Source organism: Rhinatrema bivittatum, chromosome 9 (assembly GCF_901001135.1).
Source record: "Rhinatrema bivittatum chromosome 9, aRhiBiv1.1, whole genome shotgun sequence".
Lineage (NCBI taxonomy): Eukaryota > Metazoa > Chordata > Amphibia > Gymnophiona > Rhinatrematidae > Rhinatrema > Rhinatrema bivittatum.
The window spans coordinates 60,697,762-60,721,187 of record NC_042623.1 but is presented as its reverse complement, the minus strand read 5'-3'; the positions used below and the strand labels follow the sequence as shown (position 1 = coordinate 60,721,187).

Genomic DNA, 23,426 nt, shown 5'->3' with positions numbered 1-23,426 from the left:
AGGAAGTGGAGGGAATGCATGGAGCAGACCGGTTGCCCATGAGAGAGAGAATGCATCTCTGGGGTGAGAGCGTTTGCTCCGAATGAGGGAACAGTAGTTGTCCACTTTGTGGTTCTGAGGGGATGCGAAGAGGTCTATCTGAGGATATCCCCATTGTCGGAAGATTGAGGTCGCTACCGAGGGGTTGAGAGACCACTCATGTGGTTGGAAGACGCGACTCAGCTTGTCTTCCAAGACATTGTCCACTCCCGGCAAGTAGGTGGCCCTGAGGTACATCGAGTGGGAGAGCGCTTCCGCCCAAATCTGCACAGCTTCCTGACACAGGAGGAAGGAACCTGTGCCTCCCTGCTTGTTGATGTACCACATGGCCACCTGGTTGTCCGTCTGAATCAGGATGACGTGATTTGATAGACGTTCCTGAAAAGCCCTGAGAGCATATCTCATTGCTCGAAGTTCTAGGAAGATTATCTGATGTTTCGCTTCCTCTGGAGACCAAGATCCTTGTGTCTGTAGACTGTCCATGTGGGCTCCCCACCCGAGGTTGGAGGCGTCGGTGGTGAGAATGAGTTGAGGATCTGGCAGTTGAAACGGCAGTCCCTGGAGGAGATTGTTCTGATCTTTCCACCAGGCAAGAGACAGATGGAGAGAGTTGGTGACGTGGACAATGGTCGACAGAGGCTGAACAGCTTGAATCCATTGTGACCTCAGAGTCCAATGCATGAGTCTCATGGCCAGGCGGGCCATTGGTGTAACATGGACGGAGGACACCATGTGTCCCAGCAGGACGAGGAATTGGCGAGCTGTTGCTGTATGTTGAGACTGCAACTGGTGAGCAAGGGCCACGAGTGTTAGCACTTGTTGTCGAGGTAGAAAGGCTTTTGCCTGCAAAGTGTCCAAGTCTGCCCCAATGAACGACAAGTTTTGAGATGGGACTAAATAGGATTTTCCATAATTGACGAGAAATCCTAGAGAAAGTAGAGTGTGTAGGGTCAAATCGAGGGACAACCGAGCGGCTTGCTGGGTTGGAGCCCTGATTAACCAGTCGTCCAGATAGGGGTAGACGTGAACACCTTCTTTCCTGAGGAAAGCTGCGACAACTACAAGGCATTTGGTGATGACTCGTGGTGCAGACGCTAAGCCAAACGGAAGCACTTGGTATTGATAGTGCTTGGAGCCTACTAAAAACCTGAGGTACTTGCGATGAGTTGGAGTGATCGCAATGTGTGGGTATGCATCCTGGAGGTCCAGAGAGCAGAGCCAGTATCCTCTTTGTTGAAGAGGTAGAAGTGAGCCCAAGGTTACCATCTTGAATTTTTCCCGCTGGAGGCACTTGTTGAGAGCACGTAGGCCCAGAATTGGACGAACTCCCCCAGATTTTTTGGGTATCAGAAAGTACCGGGAATAGAACCCTAGGCCTTGCTGAGAGAGTGGGACCGGTTCTATTGCTCTTAACTGAAGGAGGGAAACCTCCTGCTCCAGAAGGACGGAGTGGTCGGATACTCTCCACGCTTGCAGGGGTAGTGAGTCCGGTGGCAGAGCGAGAAAGTTTAGGTGGTAACCCTCAGCAATGATTGCTAGCACCCATTGGTCAGTTGTGATTGAGTGCCACATGTTGTGAAAGTGGCACAATCGACCTCCCACGGGTATGCTTGGCAGAGGAATCAGGCTGCTGCTCTCCAAGTGAAAGTCAAAAACCTGAAGCAGGCCCCGGCTGGGGAGCTGCTTGTGGCTTTTGCTTTCGGGCCTGGCGAGGCTGAGGCTTTTGATAAGGTCTCGTAGTTCGGGACCTTGCTGGTGGAGGATAGGACTTCCTTGGACGGAAGACTTCTTAGAGTCCTTCCTGAAGTGCTGTCTTGAGGGGAAGTCGGAAGGTATCGATGAGAGCTGTTTAAGGGTCTCATGATGGTCCTTTAATTCAGCCACCATCTGCTGGATCTGTTCACCGAACAGTTTGTCTCCTATACAGGGCAGGTCAGAGAGCCTGTCTTCTACTTCTGGGCGAAGGTCAGGAAGACTTGAGCCAGGCCCATCGTCTTGCCGAAATAGCAGCTGCAGACACTCTAGTAGAGGTGTCGAAGATATCGTAAGCTGTTCTTATCTCATGCTTTCCTGCCTCAAATCCTTTGGTTACAAGAGTTTGAAGCTGGTCTTGCAATTGGTCAGACAGGGTTTCAGAGAAGTCCTGAATCTGTTTGAAGATGACCCTATTGTATTCGGTCATATACAGCTGGTAAGCAGCAATTCTGGAGATGAGCATGTTTCCTTGGAACACTCGACCAATATTGTCTAGGAACTTCTGTTCCTTAACAGGAGAAGTAGATGAGTGAGGTTTCGTCCTTTTTGCTTTCTTTTGAGCCGATTCTACCAAAACTAAGTGGTGGTCGAGCTGAGATTTTTGAAAGCCAGGGGCTGACTGCACTAAATATGTAGTGTCAGCTTTCCTATGGACTGGAGCAATGGATCCAGGGTTCTCCCAGTTCTTTTTGAGGAGGTCAAGAAGAACTTGATGAATGGGAATAGAAGTAATCACCTTAGGGGCATCCAGGAATTGGAGCAACTCCATCATCTGGTGTCTATTATCCTGTTCCGTCTGAAGTTGAAAAGGGACCAACTCAGACATTTCCTTCACAAAATTAATGAAAGAAAGATCCTCTGGAGGAGAACGCTTTCTACTTTCAGTAGGAGAAGGAGGTGAAGGTAAGTCATCGGTGTCTGTGGAGGTATCATCACCCCAGGTGTCATAAGGATCAGCAGACTGACCTGTAGGACGAGAAAGGGGTTGGATACCCGAAGGCCCCGGTTGAGGCTCCGAGAAAATCGAGGGAATCACCGGGGGGTACCGAGGATGGCATGGAAGGCATCGGTGCCGGCATCGAAGGCCTCGATGGCGCCGATGGACGTATCGGCACAGATGGCTGAATCGGTGGCGAGGGACAAATTGACATCGATGGCTGAGGCAGAACTCCCGAAGGAGGAATGCGGAACGGTGTTTCTCCTCCCGATGAAGTTGTCAATGGGGAGGGCACCGGAGCCATCGGAGACCCAGGAACCACCGATGGAAGGGCCGTCATGAGCGCCTCTATCCGGGATAGCAGCGGTGCCAGCGCTGCTGCAATCGGGTCGGTGACCGGTTCCACTCTCTGTGCCGGTGTCAGTGCCGGAGGAACCTGGAGCCATTGCATCACCTTGTCGATGGCCTCCTGAACCAGCCGGTCCAGCTCTTCTCGGAGACCTGGAGCAAGAAGCCCCGGCTCCGGAGAAGAGGGAGGCAGAGGCACAGTCGGAGGGACCACCTTTACAGGCGGAATCGCGACTCCCAAACCCCAGTCAGGTGAGGGTGGCCTCGGTGACCCGGTCGCAGGAATGGTTGGTGCCTTTCCTGGACGGGGCTTCTTCGACGGTGGCTCGGACGGTGGCGAGGTCGATGATTTCGCTCCCTCGACGGTCCGAGTCCTGAGTTGTCTATGGCGATGTTTCTCCCTGCGATCCCCTCGATCCTGAGGGGGAGTAGCCGGAGTCGATGGCCGTGAAGACGTCGATGGCGGACAGTCACCGGACAATGCTGGCGTGACGTCGACGGTGCCGGTTCCGAAGACGTCGATGCGATGGACGGCGTCGGGGTCTGAGCACGGAAGAGGAGTTCCATCTTCTCCATTCTGGCTTTGCGACCTTTTGGTGTCATGAGGGCACATTTGGTGCAAGTCAGGACATCATGCTCACTGCCTAAACACATTACACAGACTCCATGGTGGTCTGTTATCGACATGGTGTGAGTACAGTCCGGGCACCGACGGAACCCAGACGCCATGGCCACCGAAAAAAATCGAGTCGCGGGACGGTCGACGGCCAGTAGGCCGCAAGGGCCAAACTCGACGGTAATCGACGGAAGACGGCCAAAAAACTTACCGGAGTACCGCGGCCTGAGAAAAGTTAAGAGAGGGACCCCTGTGGGGCAATTTAACTCTAGTTAATTCCGTGAGGAAAATTCCTGTCAGGAATCTCTTCAGAGCTCCTAAACCGCGAGGCTACTGCTGCGCGGAAAAAAGAAGACTGAAGGGGGAACCCCTGCTGGCTGCAGGGTTGGTGCCATGCTGGGCATGCCCAGTAGGGGCCAGTCAACGTTCTGGAAACTTTGACAGAAGTTTTCCGTGATTGGGCTCCATCCTGATGATGTCACCCATATGTGAGGACTACCATCCTGCTTGTCCTGTGAGAAATATAAAGTACAGTTTTCAAAAGCCTTCTGCCCATTCTTTACATGTCTAAAAGCGCACATGGGGATCAACGCCGCACATTACGTTAACCACAGTAGGAGTAGGCATTGCAGGGGGAGGGGGTGGGTTTAGGTCAGGGAAAGGAAACCGCGCACCTAGATTATGTTTTCAAAGTTCATACATTTCCCAATGGAAATTGTACCCACAGAAAGAGCAGATGTAAAATGTCTGCAGGTACTTTTACCCCAGGCAATTTTTCAAACGGGGACGCAAGCAAGCGCAGACTTTCCCTTTGAAAACTGATGCAAAGCCCGCAGGTAAAAGGTGTCCATGGACTTTGCATCCATGTGGGCAGCTCTGAAGACATGCCCAGATTGTGACATCCCCATCCAGCAGGTCAGAGTCTTCCTGGTTTAAAGAATTAGTCTGTACCCACTCCTTCAAACGAATTCCCTTTCGTGAGATGCACCAGCTGCATCATCTTTCTAACTCTGCATACCCTAAAATTTACCCTGAGTTCATATAAAGCAGAATGCAGTGTAAAATAGGAGGGCAGGCTATGGGACTACAGAAGAAAAGGAGAATAAATGAGACTCGAAAGCCACAGTATTTTTCTGTTGGAGCTCAACACTCTGCAGCCTGAGTTGAAATCAGCTTTGTGCCAAGATCTTGCAAAGATGATGAAAGAAGATGCCCCCAAAGATATGAGAGCCCCCAACCTGGTCTCAGCAACAGAGCTCAGTCATTAGTCAGTTTGGGTCATTCAAATTAACCCCAACAGGACAACTTGTACATAAAAACTATCAGTAGCTGTCTGCCTACCCTAATTTGTAAAAAATTTAACTAGTCTACATTAACATCTAATTATTTATTATTATTATTATTTAAGGTTTTTATATACCGGCATTCATGATAAAATCACATCATGCTGGTTTACATTAAAACAGTGGTGCATAGAAAGAAAAAACAAACTGGAACTGTTGTGCGGAAGAAAGCAGTTACAAAAAACAGGGATGCTTAAACTGGGAGAGGAAGGAAAAAGAAAAGGTTAATAGCATTTTAAATATTTACAACGAACAGTTAAAAGAGCTGGTTGTGTTATAATGAATGCACAGGTATTAATGATATGACTTTCTTCTTAAACAAATAAAGATTTACATAGCCAGAACCAGTCAACTCTAAAACAGTTAACAATACACACCATGTCCATTTTCAGACAAATCCGGGTTTGACACAAGTGGATAGTAAAAATTGCATGTGATCTGGAGCTCTGCACATTCATCTGGGTACTGGCTGTGGTACGAGATAACGCACCTAACTTCAAACACTGCATCATCTACAAAACAAAAAAAGTGCATTAGTAAGCTAAATATTTTAGAGAAAATATTAACTATGAAAGTGGCAATGTAGTAATATGACCGACCAAATTTTTCAATTCCTGATTGGGATTAAAATGATTGTCTCCTCATAGGAAGAGAAGGAGAGACTTTTGAATAACCACCCTTCATTTAAGCCACACATACAAAATTATTCAGAGTAGTTAAATCACAAGCTGATTGTGATAAATTGCAGGAAGACCTTATGAGACTGGAAAATTGGGCATCCAAATGGCAGATGAAATTTAATGTGGATAAGTGCAAGGTGATGCATATAGGGAAAAATAACCCATGCTATAGTTACACAATGTTAGGTTCCATATTAGGAGCTACCACCCAGGAAAGAGATCTAGGCGTCATAGTAGATAATACATTGAAATCATCGGTTCAGTGTGCTGTGACAGCCAAAAAAGCAAACAGAATGTTGGGAATTATTAAAAAGGGAATGGTTAATAAAACGGAAAATGTCATAATGCCTCTGTATTGCTCCATGGTGAGACCGCTCCTTGAATACTGTGTACAAAGGGCCGTCGGCTGCCGACAGCCCTTTGCCCTTACTTTTTTTTTTTTTTAATTTTTTATTTATGCTTATTTTCAAATACAAAAGGAAAATAATTACAGATACAGTAATGTGTATATAATAAAGCAATAATAATCATCATAACTTGAAACAATAAACCATTTGTATCTTTGAAAAACTTAACCATAATCCACTAGGAGTTTTCTATTTTAAATATTTCAAGCGGTTTAAGGAAACATTGTACAATTGAAAAAAATAAGGTGGCACCTGTCTATCCTTTTATGCCTCTTAACCCATAACCGAGGATTCTTGGGCTTGAGAATCTAAAAATACTCTTAGTTGGGTAGTATCATAGAAAATAAATTTCTGATTCTGACGCATAACTTCGCATTTACACGGGAACCTTACTAGCATTTTCCCTCCCATACGTTCTACCTCATTTTTCATTTCAAGGAATTTCTTCCTCCTTATCTGGGTTTGACGAGATAAGTCTGGATAAATCCATATGGGGGCCCCGTGAAATTTCTGCATCCTATTCCTCATAAACATACGAAGTATTGCATCCCTATCAGCTGGAAATACAAAGGAAACATACAAGGTAGCTCTAGTTGGTATTTCTGTTTCTAGGGAAGACTCAATTAATTCTGAAATGTTCAACTGTGGTTCTATGATCTTATTCTCTGAATTTACACCTTTCTTTTTTGTTTCTACATAGTATATTTTTGCTAGAGGAAGAATTGCATTCTCTGGCATTTTTAAGACAGCACTAAGATATTCTTTAAACATGTCTCTCGGTGTAATCATATCTAATTTTGGAAAGTTTAAAACTCTCAAATTCAGATAGCGCAGTGAATTTTCAATTGACTCAAGTCTTCTATCATAAACAATTTCTATTTTTGTGAGTTTTTGAGAACAACTCTGTAAATTATTTATCCTCATATCCATTTCTTGTTGTTTACCATCTAGTTTTGAGGTCACAGTCTCAAGTTTCTTGAAACGTTGACTTGTTGACTCAGTAGTTTTGGTCAAATTTACTATAGCTGCTTCCAATGATTTTAATGCAGACCAAATAGAGCTCATTGTAATTTCTTCCGTTTCACTTAAAGGTAATAATTTACCCTCAGAGATTATAGATCCAATTTGGCCCTCCTGGGTTTGGTCTCCTTCTCCTTCTATTTCAAAAGAGATTTAGCTGAATCACTATCAGTAGAAAATTTGTGAGGAGGAGGAGGAGTTTTAGGGGCGCCAGGTGTTAGAGATGTCTCGGCCAAGGGGCCTTCCACCCGCTCCGTGGGAGTTTCCCCAGCGGCCAATTCCACTGGCTCTTTTACAGAGGCTGGCGAGTAGAAGGATGATATCTGCGTTTGGACAGGCATAGGATTGGGAGATGAAGTTATTACCTCCCTAATCCTAGCCTTCCTCTTAGTATGTGGCATAATTAAAACAGGCAATCTTATTCACAGTCTCAGCCTTCCAACACTTCGCCTTCCTTATTTATATTATTATCAAGCTCCTAGTGGTTGTGGAGGTTTAGAGCAAGGGAGACAGAACATATGAAGGAATAAATGTTCTAACTCACAGTTCAAGTTGACCTCACAGAACTCGATTCAGAGTAATTCAGTTCTTTCAAGTGTATTCCTTCAATACTGCACGCTCCTTGGCGATGCGCCGGGACGGCGACGATGCACCAAAGGGGGCTGGCTTTTGTGCACAAGCCAGTCGCCCCTTGATGACGTCGGCGTGCAGAAAATAGGGAAATCTTCAGCGAGCCGGCCTACCTCGCCCTCTCCTCGCCACGGTAAGGTTCCCGAATCAGCAATTTGTCTCACCTCGCTCCTCCTCAAGGGAAACGCCGAAGGGGGCTGGCTTTTGTGCACAAGCCAGTCGCCCCTTGATGACGTCGGCGTGCAGCAAATAGGGAAATCTTCAGCGAGCCGGCCTTCCTCGCCCTCTCCTTGCCACGGTAAGGTTCCCGAATCAGCAATTTGTCTCACCTCGCTCCTCCTCAGGCCCTTTGCCCTTACTAAGTCACAGGGACTACCGCTGCCATTGGTCGGCCCAGTGACATAGTAAGGGCAAAGGGCCGTCAGCGCCATTTTGATTACTGGCAGCTGACGGCCCAAGTCCAGGAGATCGCTCCCAGACCACTCCTGGATCCCCGCTGGACCACCAGGGACTTTTGGCAGCTCTGGGGGGGGGGGGGGGGGGGGGTCAGTAGGGTGGGGGGTTGTAGTAAATTAATTTGGCAGGTCTTGGGGGGGTCAGGAGAGTGGGGGTTGTAGTTAATTAATTTGGCAGGTCTTGGGGAGTCAGGAGGGTGGGGGGTTGTTAATTAATTTAAAGGGTCGGGATGGATTTTTTTTTGAGGGAGGGGGTCCCACAGAAAGAGAAAGATAAAAGTTTTCTGATCTGGGGAGTGGACCGAAATGGCCCTCCCCAGATCCAAAAACAAAATAGGGAGAAAAAAAATGTTATGCACACCTCTAATTTGTTCCATAAGCCGCACAGATGCTCGGGGACAGAGCCTGTTTAGCACAAATTTTTTTTTTTTAATTTTCCCTCTCTGAATCCTAGGTGCGTCTTATGGAGCAAAAAATACGGTAAAGTTGACTTAGAAAATAGCCACTGCTGTTACTAGCATCAGTAGCATGGGATCTTCTTAGTTTTTGGGTACTTGCCAGGTTATTGTGGCCTGGTTTGGCCACTGTTGGAAACAGGATGCTGGGCTTGATGGACCTTTGTTCTGACCCAGTATGGCATGTTCTTATGTGTTCAGATGATACTGGCAGACTTTTTAAAGAGCAATGAAGCAGTTATTTGATCACTACTAAACTTAATTCAGTTAGCAAACAGAAAAGTAAATTTATGGATACAGATAGAGAAACAGAGTGGAAGTGTAGCCTAGTGATTAGAGCAGCGAGCTATGAACCAGGAAAGCCAGGGTTCAACTCCCACTGCAGCTCCTTGTGACCTTGGGCAAGTCACTTAGTCCTCCATTACCTCAGGTACAAAACTCAGATTGTGAGCCTTTGAAAACAGGGAAATAGCCACAGTATCTGAATGTAATCCATTTTGAAGTGGCTGAAAGATGGAATATAAATAAATACAATAAATAAATCTAGATAAGAAACCTACATAACTTTTCCCACTCCAAAGGACGGGCAGAGAGAAATTAACAAAGAGAAGCTACAGTAAATCTACTAATGCACTGCCAAGTCTTACCTCTGCTTCTGAGTTCACAGTTCGAGTTGTGACCCCTACTGTATAAATGCCTCCAGTTGAATCTTCATGTATTTTTATGTTAGACTTTTTATTTCTTGCATCAATATCACGTGTTGTATCAAACAAGTCAAGCACTTCTTCATTGTAAAGCTGGAAAGAAATACAAAACGTCACTTGTGGGCTTTATAATATTAGCAACTACTACATGTTCTTGTACAAACAATAAAACAGCAATTAAAGCTTTAAAATTAGTGCTGAATTCTACTATAGGTTCCCTCTTCCTCCAAGAGGGGCAACATTTAGGAACCAATGCAATAAAAACATATTGAGCGCCCGTTTTACTAATGCACACATAACCACCTCTCCTGGGCACCAGATGCAATAATCAAATGAGCTGCCACACTAAAAAGGACATGCTAGGGAAGACTGTGCATTCCTAGCGTTCCAAAGCATTGGACCATTTGGACCTGATGGTGACAAGACGGAATGCCAAGGCCCCCCTATTTTTTCAGCAGGAGAAGAGTGCACTGGGCAGAGGGCATCGATGCCTTGGTGCTTCCTTGGCCCCGGGGAATACTGCTGTATGTGTTTCCTCTTTGGCCGCTAGTGGGCAAGGTGATACAAAGCATAGAGAAACATTCCGGCAATGTGATTCTGGTGGTTTCAGAGTGGCCTCATCACCCATGGTTCGCAGATCTGGTAAATAAGGCTATAATTGGGCCTCTATAGTTCAGTCATCTGTCAAATCTTCTCCACCAAGGTCCAAGTTTTTGGGATCAGGCGGATCACTTTTGTCTCGTAGCCTGGAGACGGCTGAGAAAGAAGGGTTATCCAGAGCCAGTCATTACCACATTGTTGCAGGCCAGGTATTCTTTCATGCTGTTCTATTTTCGGTTTTGGAAAGCCTGTGACTCCTGGTGTAGTGCCAACAAAGTGCATTCGCTAGACACTATGGTCTCACATCTTGACTTTCCTTCAGAGAAGTTTGATCAAAGGTCTGGTATATAACTGAGGGTACAGGTGGCAGCTTTGAGCTGTTTTCGAGGTAGCTTGCGGGGCCATTTGCTGTCAGTGCATCCAAATGTGTTACGTTTCCTGAGGGGAGCAAAAAATTTGCGGCCTCCGGTTAGGAAAGCATGTCCATCTTAGAACTTCAATCTGGTCCTTAGGGGATTGTGTGAGGCTCCTTTTGACCCTCTCAGAAGGGCATCTTTGAAGAGCTTGACACTGAAGGTGGTCTTCCTGGTTGCTATATGCTCGGCCAGGAGGATTTCGGATATCCAGCCTTTGTCATGTCAGGATCCTTTTCTTCAGATTTCGGCGTCAGGGATGTCATTACGTTCGGTACCTTCTTTTCTGCCAAAAGTGGTCTCATCATTTCATGTCAATCAGATGGTGGAGCTCCAAGGTCTCCTCCGGTAATGGATAAAGTTTGGACATTGCTCTACCAACTCTTAAGCCAGATTCTGGAGTGCTCCACTCACGATTCACTAGCTTTTCTACAGACTTGTGGAAAGGAAAAGCCTTCGCTGGGCCATGCAACCTATCCAGGATGGGATTCGCGCCCTCCAAGTCAGATACCTCTTGTGACAGCTTGATTCCTAATTCCTGGACCACCAGCAGAATCAAAGGCCAAAGTTCCTTCCTGCAGAAAAGCCTTACCACCTTGGGATCATCACCTTCTGCCACAGGCACCTCATCAGGATCTGCATCTCTGGCATCTGGGTCTGCCATTCCAGGCCCACCCCCGAAACATCATCAGTGTCGTCTGAATCATGTGTGTCCCCCCGAGGAATCTTAGGAGCTGAAAACAGGCCCAAAGACCTGCGAACGCGTCTATACATCTCGTCGTGGAGGGAACTCCCGCTTCCAAGGCAGACCAGGACCAGGACCAGGACCTGGATCCCCCCCCCCCCCCCCGACCTGGCCTTGCGCTCAATAGCTGCTTTTTTGGCCAAATATGCCTTATGCATTATCAGGACAAAATTAGTGGGAAAAATCTGGGAATACTCCACACACACACACACACACCCCGGGGAAAATCATCAGACCCCCAAATCTGCAGGATCGAGAGGAAAATCCTCCCCCTTCAAAGTCAATCATGGTTCCTGAAAACACAGGAACTGCAGGGAAAAGCCTTAGAGGGGATCTCCCTGCCGGATGCGCTGCCACCGCCGCCAGCTTTACTATGCTCGACAAAATGGCCACCATTCCGGCACACGAAATTGCCTCCCCTGCAGCAGGTCTAGGCACAAGGAGAGAAAAATCCGAAGAGCACTCACCTCCCTTTACACACCCAAAGCAAAGACACTGCCTATTAAGCCTGCTGCACGATCCCTTGCAGGCGCAGCAAGAAGTGCCGCACACCATGCCTCGTGGTCTGAAGGCACCTGAAGCAGAAGGACCTGTGCGCAGTAAAAAACTCATCAGGGAGCCCATCGGACGATTGCCTAATGTTCCACTGAAATCTCTCACCTACCCAGCAAGCCCCAGCACGGCAAAGACAGGAAACACAGCTTTTTTTTTTTTTTACTTTAATAGCAAAATAAAAAATTAAGGAGCCATCAGACAGGACCACTGCTACCTTGTGGGGGATGAGGGATCTGGACCACCAAACCTCCACCCCACAGCACCACTGGACGAGTTAATAGAAGGGTCACCAACCCTCTGCTCATCCACCTCAAAACCAAGTTGTGGATGTCCCCATCAGGCCCTCACAACCATCTGGGAGGATAAGGAAAAACTCTCCTTCTTTACTTTATTCTTTTTAGATCTCTCCAGACTGCAGGATTTTGCACATATAACTATCTGCTGGAGACAGAAAAATACCGAGGGACTGCAGGTAGCACATGATGTTAAGCACAGTGTCAGTGAAACCTTCTCTGTCTCCATCTGCTGGCAGGGATGCAAACCCAGGAGTCCTGACTGATCTGGGTACGAACAGGGAAACACAGAAACATTACTGCAGGAAAGCCCATTACAATCAATGAGCCCACCTGCTACTACTGACGGCAGCGTAAACTGCTCAGCCTGGATATCCCCCACCTCGCAGGCTTCTCAACATTTTTCTCCTGGAATTTAATCCCTTCAAGATTATGCGTCATGCATCTCTCACCCAGCAGCGGTTATATTTGCTGTTTATGTATTCAGCAACATCTCTGCTTTTCCTTCTACAGCATTATGTAAACTAATGCTGCTGGATAAAAAAAAAAAAAAAAATTTTGTCATGGGAAAATTTACTAACATTGCATATTTAAAAAAAAAAAAAAAAAAGGCCCAAAAGTATGCGTCTAAGTAAACATCTCTCTCCAGCATCACTCCTAGGAACATCTCCGCTCAATCCAGGTAAACTTGCAATACAAACACGACACATGCATATAAAAGTTTACCTGCATATCGAATGGGCAATTTTGTAAAAGGCCTTTTTTGTTCATAAAGCACTGTTTTTAGTGCAGAAGTCCTTTTGAAAATTACCCTTCCTATGACAGTGCCACATCAAAGTTACCAGCAGGCTGAGAACCAGGAAAAGCCAGGGTTCAAATCCTGCTTCCCACAGTGATCCTTCCTCGTTACCTTGGGCAAGTGACTTCAGCCTCCACTGCCTCAGATACAAACTTAGGGTCTCATTTACCTGTCTTTCCCATAGGCACAGAATGGGAGAAAAGGCTTAGTAAATCAGGCCCTTAAATTGTGAGCCCCCTGGGGAAAAGGAAACAACTCCTCTACCTGAATATAACTCACCTTGAACTACCAATGAAAAAGAAGTGAACTAAATCTAATAAAAATGTAAAATGGAATTTTGCAGCCAGCTTTTTCTTTATACTTCTCCCTTGGGTTTTCTAACAATATGGATTGCTTTTCACAATATGACTGCTTTATCACTATGACAGCACCACCCACTGTTGATGCTATTAGAGAGCCTGCAGTATTTTTTTCTGTAGACTCATGCCTTCCACAGACTTCTCTGCAAGGATTTTCTTGGCACCAAACTGGTTCCATTGTCCTATATCATAATTTTCCCATTTAGAAACTGAATAATTTCTTTTAAAACAAAGTAAAAGCAGCATGTGTAACTAAGACTCTCAATTGAGATGATATTTCTTTAATTTTCCTGTCACTGTTTACACACTATAGACTGTGAATTGATCAAACATCCGCATATAAAGCAGAGTTGCTTACCTATAACAGGTGTTCTCAGAGGACAGCAGGATGTCAGTCCTCACAGATGGGTGACATCATCAGATGGGGCCTGGTCCAGAACTATGATCTCAAAGATTCTAGAACTTTCAAACATACACTATTGAGTATGTGCAGCTGTAGTTATCACCCTGCACAATAGGCAGAGTCCCCTAGTTCATGATATAGCTCATACATGGAAAAACCAACTCCCAGGGGAGATGGGTGGGTTTTGTGAGGACTGCCATCAGAGAACACCTGTTACAGGTAAGCAACTCTGCTTTTCCCGAGGACAAGCAGGATTCCCAAGCTATAGGCTGTCCAAGCAGGAAAAAGTAGGAAATCGCACCATGCTGAAAGCACCACCTCTCTCCCTTTTGCCTGTGAGGCAGCCAACTGAAAAAAAGAGGTCTAGGCAGAAAAGGAGTTGGGTTCTACAAAAAGAAAACCATGGAAAAGATGACAAAAAACCCCAATATATAGCAGAGGCGCCTAAGGCAGGGGAGTGATGCAAGTGCCAGCAAGTAACACATACTTCACATCATGGAAAACATTACAAGTAGGGTTTGTATCAGTAAACTGACGACAGTAGATCTAGAATCTCCTGGATACGGGAAAATTCTAGAAATGGAAACAAGAGAAGAACTCTTAGATGAAAACTGCATATAATTTCCTTCGGTGTTACAAGACAACTGAAAAACCAACTGGGGCTTGAGAGTTCCCCAGAAAGAATCTGCCGTCCACTGGCATCTGAAGGACAGAATGCATCTGCAGAAGTGTGCCCCATGTCTAGCTAATAGCCACAATGGACAGAAAACCCCAAGCAACGCTTGGAAGAATAATCAGCAACAACGGCATGGTCTGTAATGACCCTACATGCCAAAGTACCAGATACATTTGACCACAAAGCCAGCATCCAGAGTTTCCGGGAATGAAATGCAATCCCTGAATGGGATCGCTAGCCCAAACCTCCAAGCAGGAAAATAAGTCAGGCCTGAAGTTCACCCTCACTGCACCCTGTCAAGGGCAAGGTAGTCCAAGTGAGCAGGAAGGCATTTTTACCACCCAGTGAAGTGAGAAAAGCTAAAAGGCAGTACTGGCCAGAACTTGATGAAAAAATAGGGAAAAAGTGATGTATCGTTCCCTGCAGGTATACACTAAGATATACCATGACTACCCTAGCCTTTCCTCCTTTCCCCTCGACATTCCAGCTGGAAGTCGGAAAGAGCAAAGAATGCAAGGAGGCAGACCACTGGAGTGAAGGGGTAAGAACAAGTCTCTAGGTTGTATATCTTAACCCCAAGCGAATAACTCACTGTTGATTCCAGAAGGGAATTACCCCCCGAGACAGAGCTCTCAGCCTACTTGGAACAGCTGAAACTGAGAGTGAATACCCCAGGGAAGAAATCCAGAAACACTCCACTAAAAGACAAGAAGCCGGGTTGCCGCAAGTGCAAACCTTTGTCGAACAAGATTTCTTCACCAGCCTGGAAACCCTAACAGTACCAGGGCAGGGCAGTGTAATATCAGAACAGACTGCCCACCAACCTGGTTTAGGTATTAATACCTCAGCCATGATTACATATACTTCCACCAAGGAAGTGTGTGGTCCAATAAATGGAACCACCATTGCATGAACCTGGACTCTCGGGTCCGCAAACAAGGTTATCCCTAAACTGGAGCAGTATAGCTTGCAAGCCACAACAACCAAAGAGTAACACCTCTATGCATGGATATGGCGAGAAGTCGAAAGGTGTACTTGCCAATTACATGGACTATAACCCTCCTCACTGAGGTAGGGACCTGCAGGCAAAAATGACTGGCAATAGTGGTCCTCCAAAAAAACGCCCATTGAGCTCATCAGGTATCAAAGGTGACTCCCAGACGGGAGAAATTCCTAATCTTCATCAGGGAGCTAACACAAAGAGGAGACTCCTAGTAAGGCAGGGAGACTGAATCTGGAATGGCTCCCTTGCAAAATAGACCTGCTGTGTCTTCGGACAACCTAAGAAGAGCACTACCGCAAGGAACATAGAGTGACTGACAGAAGAGTAACATCCCTTCTCTGGGAAAAGGAGAATGTGGGCCACCCCCTGTAGGGTGGACAACCATGTGTCCGGGGGCAACCCATAAGGGTCACGCTGGAAACTCAGTCATATCTCCCCTTCCTGAAGAGACAGGAAAGCAACAAGAATCGGGGATTCCCAATCCCGAAAAACCTTCCAAATCTCCAGGATCATTGAGGTTCAGAAGTGACCAAATTTTCACTTGCAGTCATCCTCAAATGGGGTAGGCCACCACAGAAATTAACAGAGGGACCCCAGCAAAAATGGTCTAATGACTGTCGCTGCTGTCCCTTGGTGCCAGCCTACAAGGAGATGCACAGATTCAAAAGATTTTGAAGCCCAGTTCGGCAATAAACCTGCAAGCGATAAAGCCCCAGTGGCTTCCCCACAAAAGGAAAATTAGTTCTTACCTGTTAATTTTCGTTCCTGTAGTACCAAGGATCAGTCCAGACTGCTGGGTTATGCCTCCCTTCCAGCAGATGAGTCAGAGAAAAGCTGAAAAGCACCCATCCCTCAGTATAATCAATATCAAAGTAGAATGAACGGTTGTTCTTATATCTATGTTAAGTTATTGTTTTTTATTTTATTGAGTGTAAATTCATCAACCAATGACTAGATGAAGCCAAACACTAAATGTCTTGACATGGTTTGACATGTTTCAAACCAACAATGACTATGTCGCGTAGATGCGTAGCCTGTGAAATAATCTGCCAAGAGAAATACAAACTGCTGTACAGACTCTCCTGCCCATGGGCGGGCGTCTGGACTGATCCTTGGTACTACAGGAACGAAAATTAACAGGTAAGAACTAATTTTCCTTTCCCTGTACGTACCAGGATCAGTCCAGACTGCTGGGATGTACCCAAGCTGCCTAAAAGGGGTAGGGCCTGGAGAGTCCAGCTCGAAGCACACTGCTGCCAAAGGAATCCACCTTCGGAATCCACCACTTGGAAATCCTCGCAAACGTGTGCAAGGATTTCCAAGTGGCCGCCCGACAAATCTCTTGGGGTGAAACACATTGGCTTGCTGCCCATGACGCTGCTTGCGACCGAAGAGAATGCGCCTTAATACCTCTGGTACTGGGCGCCCGTGACTTATATAAGCAGAAGCAATAGCGTCTTTCAACCAGTGGGCAATACTAGCCTTAGAAGCCTTAGTCCCTTTCTTAGGACCACTCCACAACACAAAAAAGATGATCCGACAATCTGAACGGATTAGTAACCTCTAGGTACTGCAAAAGGACTCTACGGACATCCAACCTCCTCAGCTCCTTATCCTCAACAGAGAATGCTGACAACTCGACTGACTGGTTGACATGAAATGCTGAGACTACCTTCGGAAGGAATGAGGGCACTGTCCGAAAAGAAATCCCTGTATCAGAAATACGAAGAAAAGGCTCTCGACATGACAAGGCTTGAAGCTCCGAAACTCGTCTAGCCAAACAGATAGCCAGGAGGAAAACTGTTTTAAGTGTTAAATCCTTCAATATAGCCCGCTTCAAAGGCTCAAAGGGGGACTCGCAAAGGCTATGGAGAACCAAATTTAAACTCCAGGAGGGACATACCGCGCGCACTGGAGGCTTCAAATGCTTGAACCCTTTCAGGAACCGTGCCACATCCGGGTAAGCAGCGATGGAAGTACCATTAACCTTATCACGAAAGCAGCCCAGGGCTGCCACCTGCACTTTGAGAGAACTGTACGCCAATCCCTTCCTTAAACCGTCCTGCAAAAAGGCAAGTATATGACCAATAGTGGCTTGCTGCGGGGTCAAAGTCAACCCACGGCACCAAGAACCAAACACCCTCCATATTCAAATGTAGGTAATAGATGTAGAAGTTTTTCTTGCCCGTAGGAGGGTGGTAATAAATGCTTCCGAGTAGTCCTTCTTTCTTAACTGTCTCCTCTCATAAGCCAAGCCGCTAGACAGAAGTGGTCTGCCTGATCGAAAAATACCGGACCCTGCTATAGCAGGTTCGGTAGGTGACTGAGGCGCAAAGAACCGTCCACCGCTAGATTGACCAGATCCGCGAACCATGGTATTTGCGGCCACTCCGGAGCCACTAGAATCACCGGTCCTTGATGAGATTCTATGCACCTCAATACCTTTCCTACCAAAGGCCAAGGAGGAAAAACGTAAAGGAGAATGTGGGACGGCCAAGGACGTACCAGGGTGTCCACCCCTTCTGATCCGTGATCCCTTCTGCGACTGAAGAAATGGGGCGCCTTGGCGCTCAGCCGCGTCACCATTAAGTCTAGACGGGGTGTCCCCCACAGTCTCGAAATTAGTCGCATCGCTTCCTCGGATAGCTCCCATTCTCCGGGATCTAGCCGCTGTCGACTGAGGAAGTCCGCCTGAATGTTGTCGACCCCGGCTATGTGAGACGCAGCAATGCGGGCCAGATTGCGTTCTGCCCAGGTCATTAACATGTCCGCTTTGTTGGCCAGGGGGCGACTTCTTGTACCCCCTTGACGGTTTATGTAGGCCACAGTGGTCGCATTGTCGGACAGAATCCGTACTGCCCGTTGGCAGACCAGGGGTAGAAATTGTTGCAGCGCCAGACGAACCGCCCTGGTCTTTAGTCGATTGATAGACCACTTGATCTGTGACTGTGTCCAAAGACCCTGTGCTGACCGTGATTGACAAACCGCCCCCCAACCAGATAGGCTGGCATCGTTCATCACAATTATCCATTGAGGATTCTCCAGGTCCACACCAGCTGGTTCTTTGCACAATTGACCACCCAACCTAGGGACCGTAGTCGACGCAATGCTGTACGAACCGCTTCCCTGCAAAGGATCTCCGACTTTGCTCGTATAAGCCAATCGACCAGGTAGGGATGGACCAAGATCCCTTCCCGCCGAAGGCTCGCTTCCACTACCCACCATTACTTTGGTGAATACGCGGGGAGCTGTTGTGAGCCCGAAAGGCAGGGCGCAAAACTGGTAATGTTGTCCCATGATCATGAACCGCAGAAACCTCTGATGGTGTGCTTGGATTCCTATGTGGAGGTAAGCTTCCCCTGCCACCCTCGCCTCCCTCAACCCCTCCTCCCCCACCTCCCCACTGCGCTTCACCCCCCACCCCCTCGCACCACCTCCCCTTGTACATAATTAATTTCTGTCTAACTTTGTCTAATACTGTCTAATTTTGTCTAATATGGTTTATTATATGTATATATACTGTCTAATATGTCTAACATGTCTAATATGGTTTATTATATGGTTTATTATATTTAGTATATGTCTAATTTTGTCTAATATTGTTTATTACATGTAATCTCGTTTAACTGTGACGCATGTTGGCACCACAGTAAAGTTAACTTATCTCTTAACTATCTATCTTTCCTCCACCTATCATTGTAATTTCCTTTCTCAGTTACATGTAAACCGACATGATGTTTTTTTTTTACGAATGCCGGTATATAAAAGTTATAAAATAAATAAATAAATAAATAAATCCAAAGAAGCCAAAAATTTGCCTTTGTGGACTGCCGCAATGACCGATCTCAACGTCTCCATGCGAAACAACAGGCACTCGCAATGCCCTGTTGACCTGCTTGAGGTCCAAGATTTGCCGAAGGAGCCCTCCTTTTTGGGTACTATGAAATAAATGGAGTAGCAGCCGGTCCGGCGTTCGTCTTCGGGAACTGAAACAATGGCCCCGAGAGCCTTCAACCGGGACAACGTTTGGAGGACAACTTCTAGCTTCTGCGGGGGCCCGCAGGGTGATTGTAGGAAGAGATCCCGCAGGGGTCGCACAAAATCCAAAGCGTAACCGCGACTTATAATATCTAGAACCCACTGGTCTGAGGTAATCTTGACCCATTCCTCTTGAAATCGTGAGAGTCAACCCCCGATCCTTGGAACTGAGGAATGGGCCGGTGCCCCTTCATTGGGGAGATTTATTGTTGTGGTCAAAGGTATGGGTGGCTCCAGAACGCTGAGGTTGTCTGCCCCGAAAGGAATTCGCCCATGATTGTGCTCAGATAGCAGACTGTCTAGGATTATAAGATGAGGAACCCCTACCTGACCGGAAACGGCGCTGCCCTCGAAAACAGCCCCTGTAGGCACCGGGTGAGCAGGCCGACCTGGGTTTGTCTTCCGGCAGCTTGTAAACCTTGTTGTCTGCCAAGGCCTTTATAAATTGCTCAAGCTCGTCTCCAAACAACAATTGTCCCCTAAAAGGAAAGGAACCCAGCTGAGACTTGGAAGAGGCATCCGCCGACCAGTTACGGAGCCATAGAAGTCGCCTGGCAGACACCGCCGAGGACATAGTGTGTGCCAAAGTACGAAGGAGATCATACAAAGCATCAGCCATATAGGCTACCACCAATTCCATTCGGTTTGCCTGCTCGACTTCCCCCGGAGGAGGTCCTGGACCGTGAACATTTGTTGAACCCAACGGAGAGTAGCCCTTTGCATAAGGCTGCTATATACTGCGGCCCGCACCCCCAAGGCAGACACTTCAAAAATCCGCTTAAGCAACACTTCCAGCTTCCTATCCTGAAGATCTTTGAGTGCTGTGCCCCCGTCCAAGGGATAGTAGTGTGCTTTGCTATGGCCGTGACTGCCAAATCTACCTTGGGAATCTTAAGTAGGTAGAGTGATTCATTGGGAAGTGGGTAAAGTTTTTCCATGGCCCTGCTAACTCTCAAGGAGGCCTCAGGGGTCTCCCATTCACAGGTCATGAGCTGGAAAAGCTTCAGATGGAAAGGTAAGGTTAGGGGTGGAGCCTGAAGTCCCGCCAAAACCGAAACCCCTGGAGAAGTATCCGGCACCTCTTGTGGGATGGGAATCTCCAGTTCCTGAAGTACGTGAGAGATTAACGGATCCAGTTCCTCTCTGCAGAACAAGCGGAGCACCTGCGGATCATCCCCCTCCACCGGGGTGGCATTTTCCACCTCATCACCACCAACCTGGGTGGAGGGATCCTGAATCCCCGGATCCACAGTCATAAGATGGTCCAATAGCCCTTCCCCCAGATCCGGCCGAGCAGTGCGAGGTACAGGCCTCCCCTGGTCCGTGGAAACCCTAAAAAGTTTAGCCTGGGTAGGAGACTGGAATTCCCAATCAGTCTCAGCTTCCATGTATGCTTATGTAAAAGTAATACAAATTGAGAAGAAAAAGGATGCTGCCGCTTTAAGAGCCCCCCCCCCCCGGGGGCACAGGCGGGGGAGGAATAGAGTCAGTAGGCAAGCCGCGTGGTCGTTGTGGACTAAGGGCCAGCGGGGATAGATGAGGGAGATCCTCTCCCTCCTCAGACAAAGCCGCATCTGCTTCTGCTGGAGGAAAGATGGCCGCTGCTCCCGTGCTGATCGGGAGCGGGTCAGGCCTCTGCCTCGCAGCTGACTGCCGACCACGCGAGCCCTGTATGGCCCCCCCCCCCAATGCCGAATTTGAGCGCCGTGAAGGCCCCTCGCCCCCGGGAATACACTGGGAGCAGAGGCCTTCGCGGGAGAGCCAGGTCCCTGGCTCTCCACAAGCGGCACACACTATCCCACGTGGCATCGAAGATCGCGTGAAGCAGCCGGGTGAAGTCTCCACCCCCTCCGGAGGCCCTGGAGAATCTGAGCAGGCAACGGCCGCGGATAAAAATAAACTCCTCCTCTCTTGACTTTTTTTTTTTTTTTTTTTTTTTTTTTTTTTTTAACTCAGCCTTCAGGGACAGCCAGGCTAATTAAGGCAGCAAAACAGAGGAATTGAGATGTCTCTGATCTGTCCGAGGAAAGGGAGAGGGACCGTCCCACCGGTAAGTTTTCCCCCTCAGCTCACCGGGTCAGTGGGATACCGTTATCCGTACACCAGTTGGAATAGCGTTTCCATTTAAAGGTGTAGCTTCTTCTGGTAGATGGCTTTCTGGATTCTAAAAGTATTGTCTGTGCCACTGTAGAAACCCCTTGTGTCGTTAGTAGTGTCCGCTCAATCTCTGTGCAGTCAGATGGAGGGAGGAATGGAGTGGGTGAATGAGTACTCCCCCTTCCTGAAGCAGAAGATCTGGACGGGCCGGTAATCGAATTGGGGTTGCGATCGACAGACTTAAGAGATAACTGTACCATGGTTGTCTGGGCCAAGCTGGGGCAATGAGGATCAGTTGGCTGTTGTCTACTATACACTTTTGAATTGTCCTGGTGATTAATGGAATCGGTGGAAATGCATATAGAAGATTGGACGTCCATGGAATAAGGAATGCGTCTTGAGCTAGTCGTGCTAGACTCGGTCGGATCGAACAGAACCTTGGAAGCTGAGTGTTGGTGGTAGTGATCAAAAAAGCAAACAGAATGTTTGGAATTATTAGGAAAGGAATGGAGAATTGTTACGATTTTATCTGCCGTGCAGTCTCCCCTCGGCGCCTCTGGATCCTTGTGAGCCCGTACATGCCCCGAAGATCGTCGGGCCCCGCTTTTTATCTGAGGTCAATTTAGACAATGAGACTCGCGGTCTGTCCGATGGGTTCAACCCAGATCCCTGGGTTCCCTCCTGCTCCTTGGGCCGCTTGTCCTTACCTCCAGTCCTGGAGGTCTGTGGGTCCCACGAACATGCTCTCCTTCGGCGGTGGTGCCAGCGACACCGGCCCCGGCGAAGAATGAGTCGTCGACGATCTGTCTTCCATCGCGAGTTCGAGCATCCTATACGCACTATGGCGTCGTGCTCACGGGGACATTCACAAAAGTCACAATCCGACTGATTGTGATCCGGTTCCAAACAGTGGTAGCAACGATCATGTCCGTCTGTGATGGACATGACCTTACCGCAGGGACACGGCTTAAAGTCCAAGGGATTTTTTGACATTTCTCTCAAAAAATAGCAAGAAGTGTAAGGAGAATTTAGCTCCGCGTGCGCTCCCGCGAGCATAAAAATCAGACTGAGGAGAATCTGTTACTTTCCTGCACGGGAACTCATGTGCAGCTGCAGAGACTGAAAAAATCTACACTCTGCTTCTTAAGCTCCGCCTCCCGGGCCCTGATTGGCAGTTCTCATGACAGCATGGCTAATTCAGCCCTGCTATCAATGGGAAAAATCAATTACAAAAGCTGTGAGGAGAGAGCAAAACTAAATATCATGACACATGGCTCTTCCAACCACACAGCTCCGTGGAAAAGGAGACTGAGGGACTCTGCCTAGGGGGCAGGGTGATAACTACAGCTGCACATGCTCAGTAGAGCATGTTTGAAAGTTTTAGAATCTTTGAGATCAAAGTTCCGGACCAGGCTAGCATCCTGCTTGTCCTTGGAGAAAAACATAGAAAGGTTAAAACTATACCTTAAATAGCCATGCCATGATTAAAAAAAAATTGTGGTATAGTCAGGGATTTGAAAATTCATTGGGGATCTACTCACCAGGGAGAAAATGCACTTGCCATGTGCTTCCACCCTTTCCCCCTTAGTAAGATTTTTTTCTTTAAAGGAGCAGGTTACGTGGGAATAAATGGCAAGTGTACACCAGCCACCCCAACTTGGTACTTTCTTCTTTCATACCCTATCCCATTCTGATCCACACTTCACCTCAACTCACCCAGGTGCAGTCTCTCACTATTCTCCTTTCCTACTCCACCCTACCACTCTCACTACCCGTCCTTGCTCTCCCCACCAGCATCTTTATTCTCCTCCTATCTCACCTTCCCCGCCTCTGCTGTAGCCCTCATCTTCTCTCACTGCCTCAGTTGAGGCCAAAAACAATGATACCTCTCTAGCCAAGAGAAATCTATACACCCCAGGTGGGGAGAGGTGTGTCACTTTGCAGTCTCTTTACCCCTGTCTTCCTGCTCTGTGTGGATCTAAAAGAGGCATTAAAACAGGTTGGAGTGCAAGCTCTGAGACTGCACCTCCTATCTGGGCTGTCTTCTGAGCGCACC

The 23,426-nt window shown here is 47.4% G+C and overlaps 1 protein-coding gene across 1 annotated transcript in view; it reads right to left on the bottom strand.

The window, feature by feature from the left end:
* Nucleotides 1–23,426, bottom strand: part of KIF21A (kinesin family member 21A) — a 443,437-nt gene that overhangs the window by 275,631 nt on the left and 144,380 nt on the right. Inside the window, 2 exon segments of the mRNA XM_029617139.1 lie at nt 5,416–5,550; nt 9,333–9,482. Coding sequence (XP_029472999.1) covers nt 5,416–5,550; nt 9,333–9,482 — 285 coding nt within the window.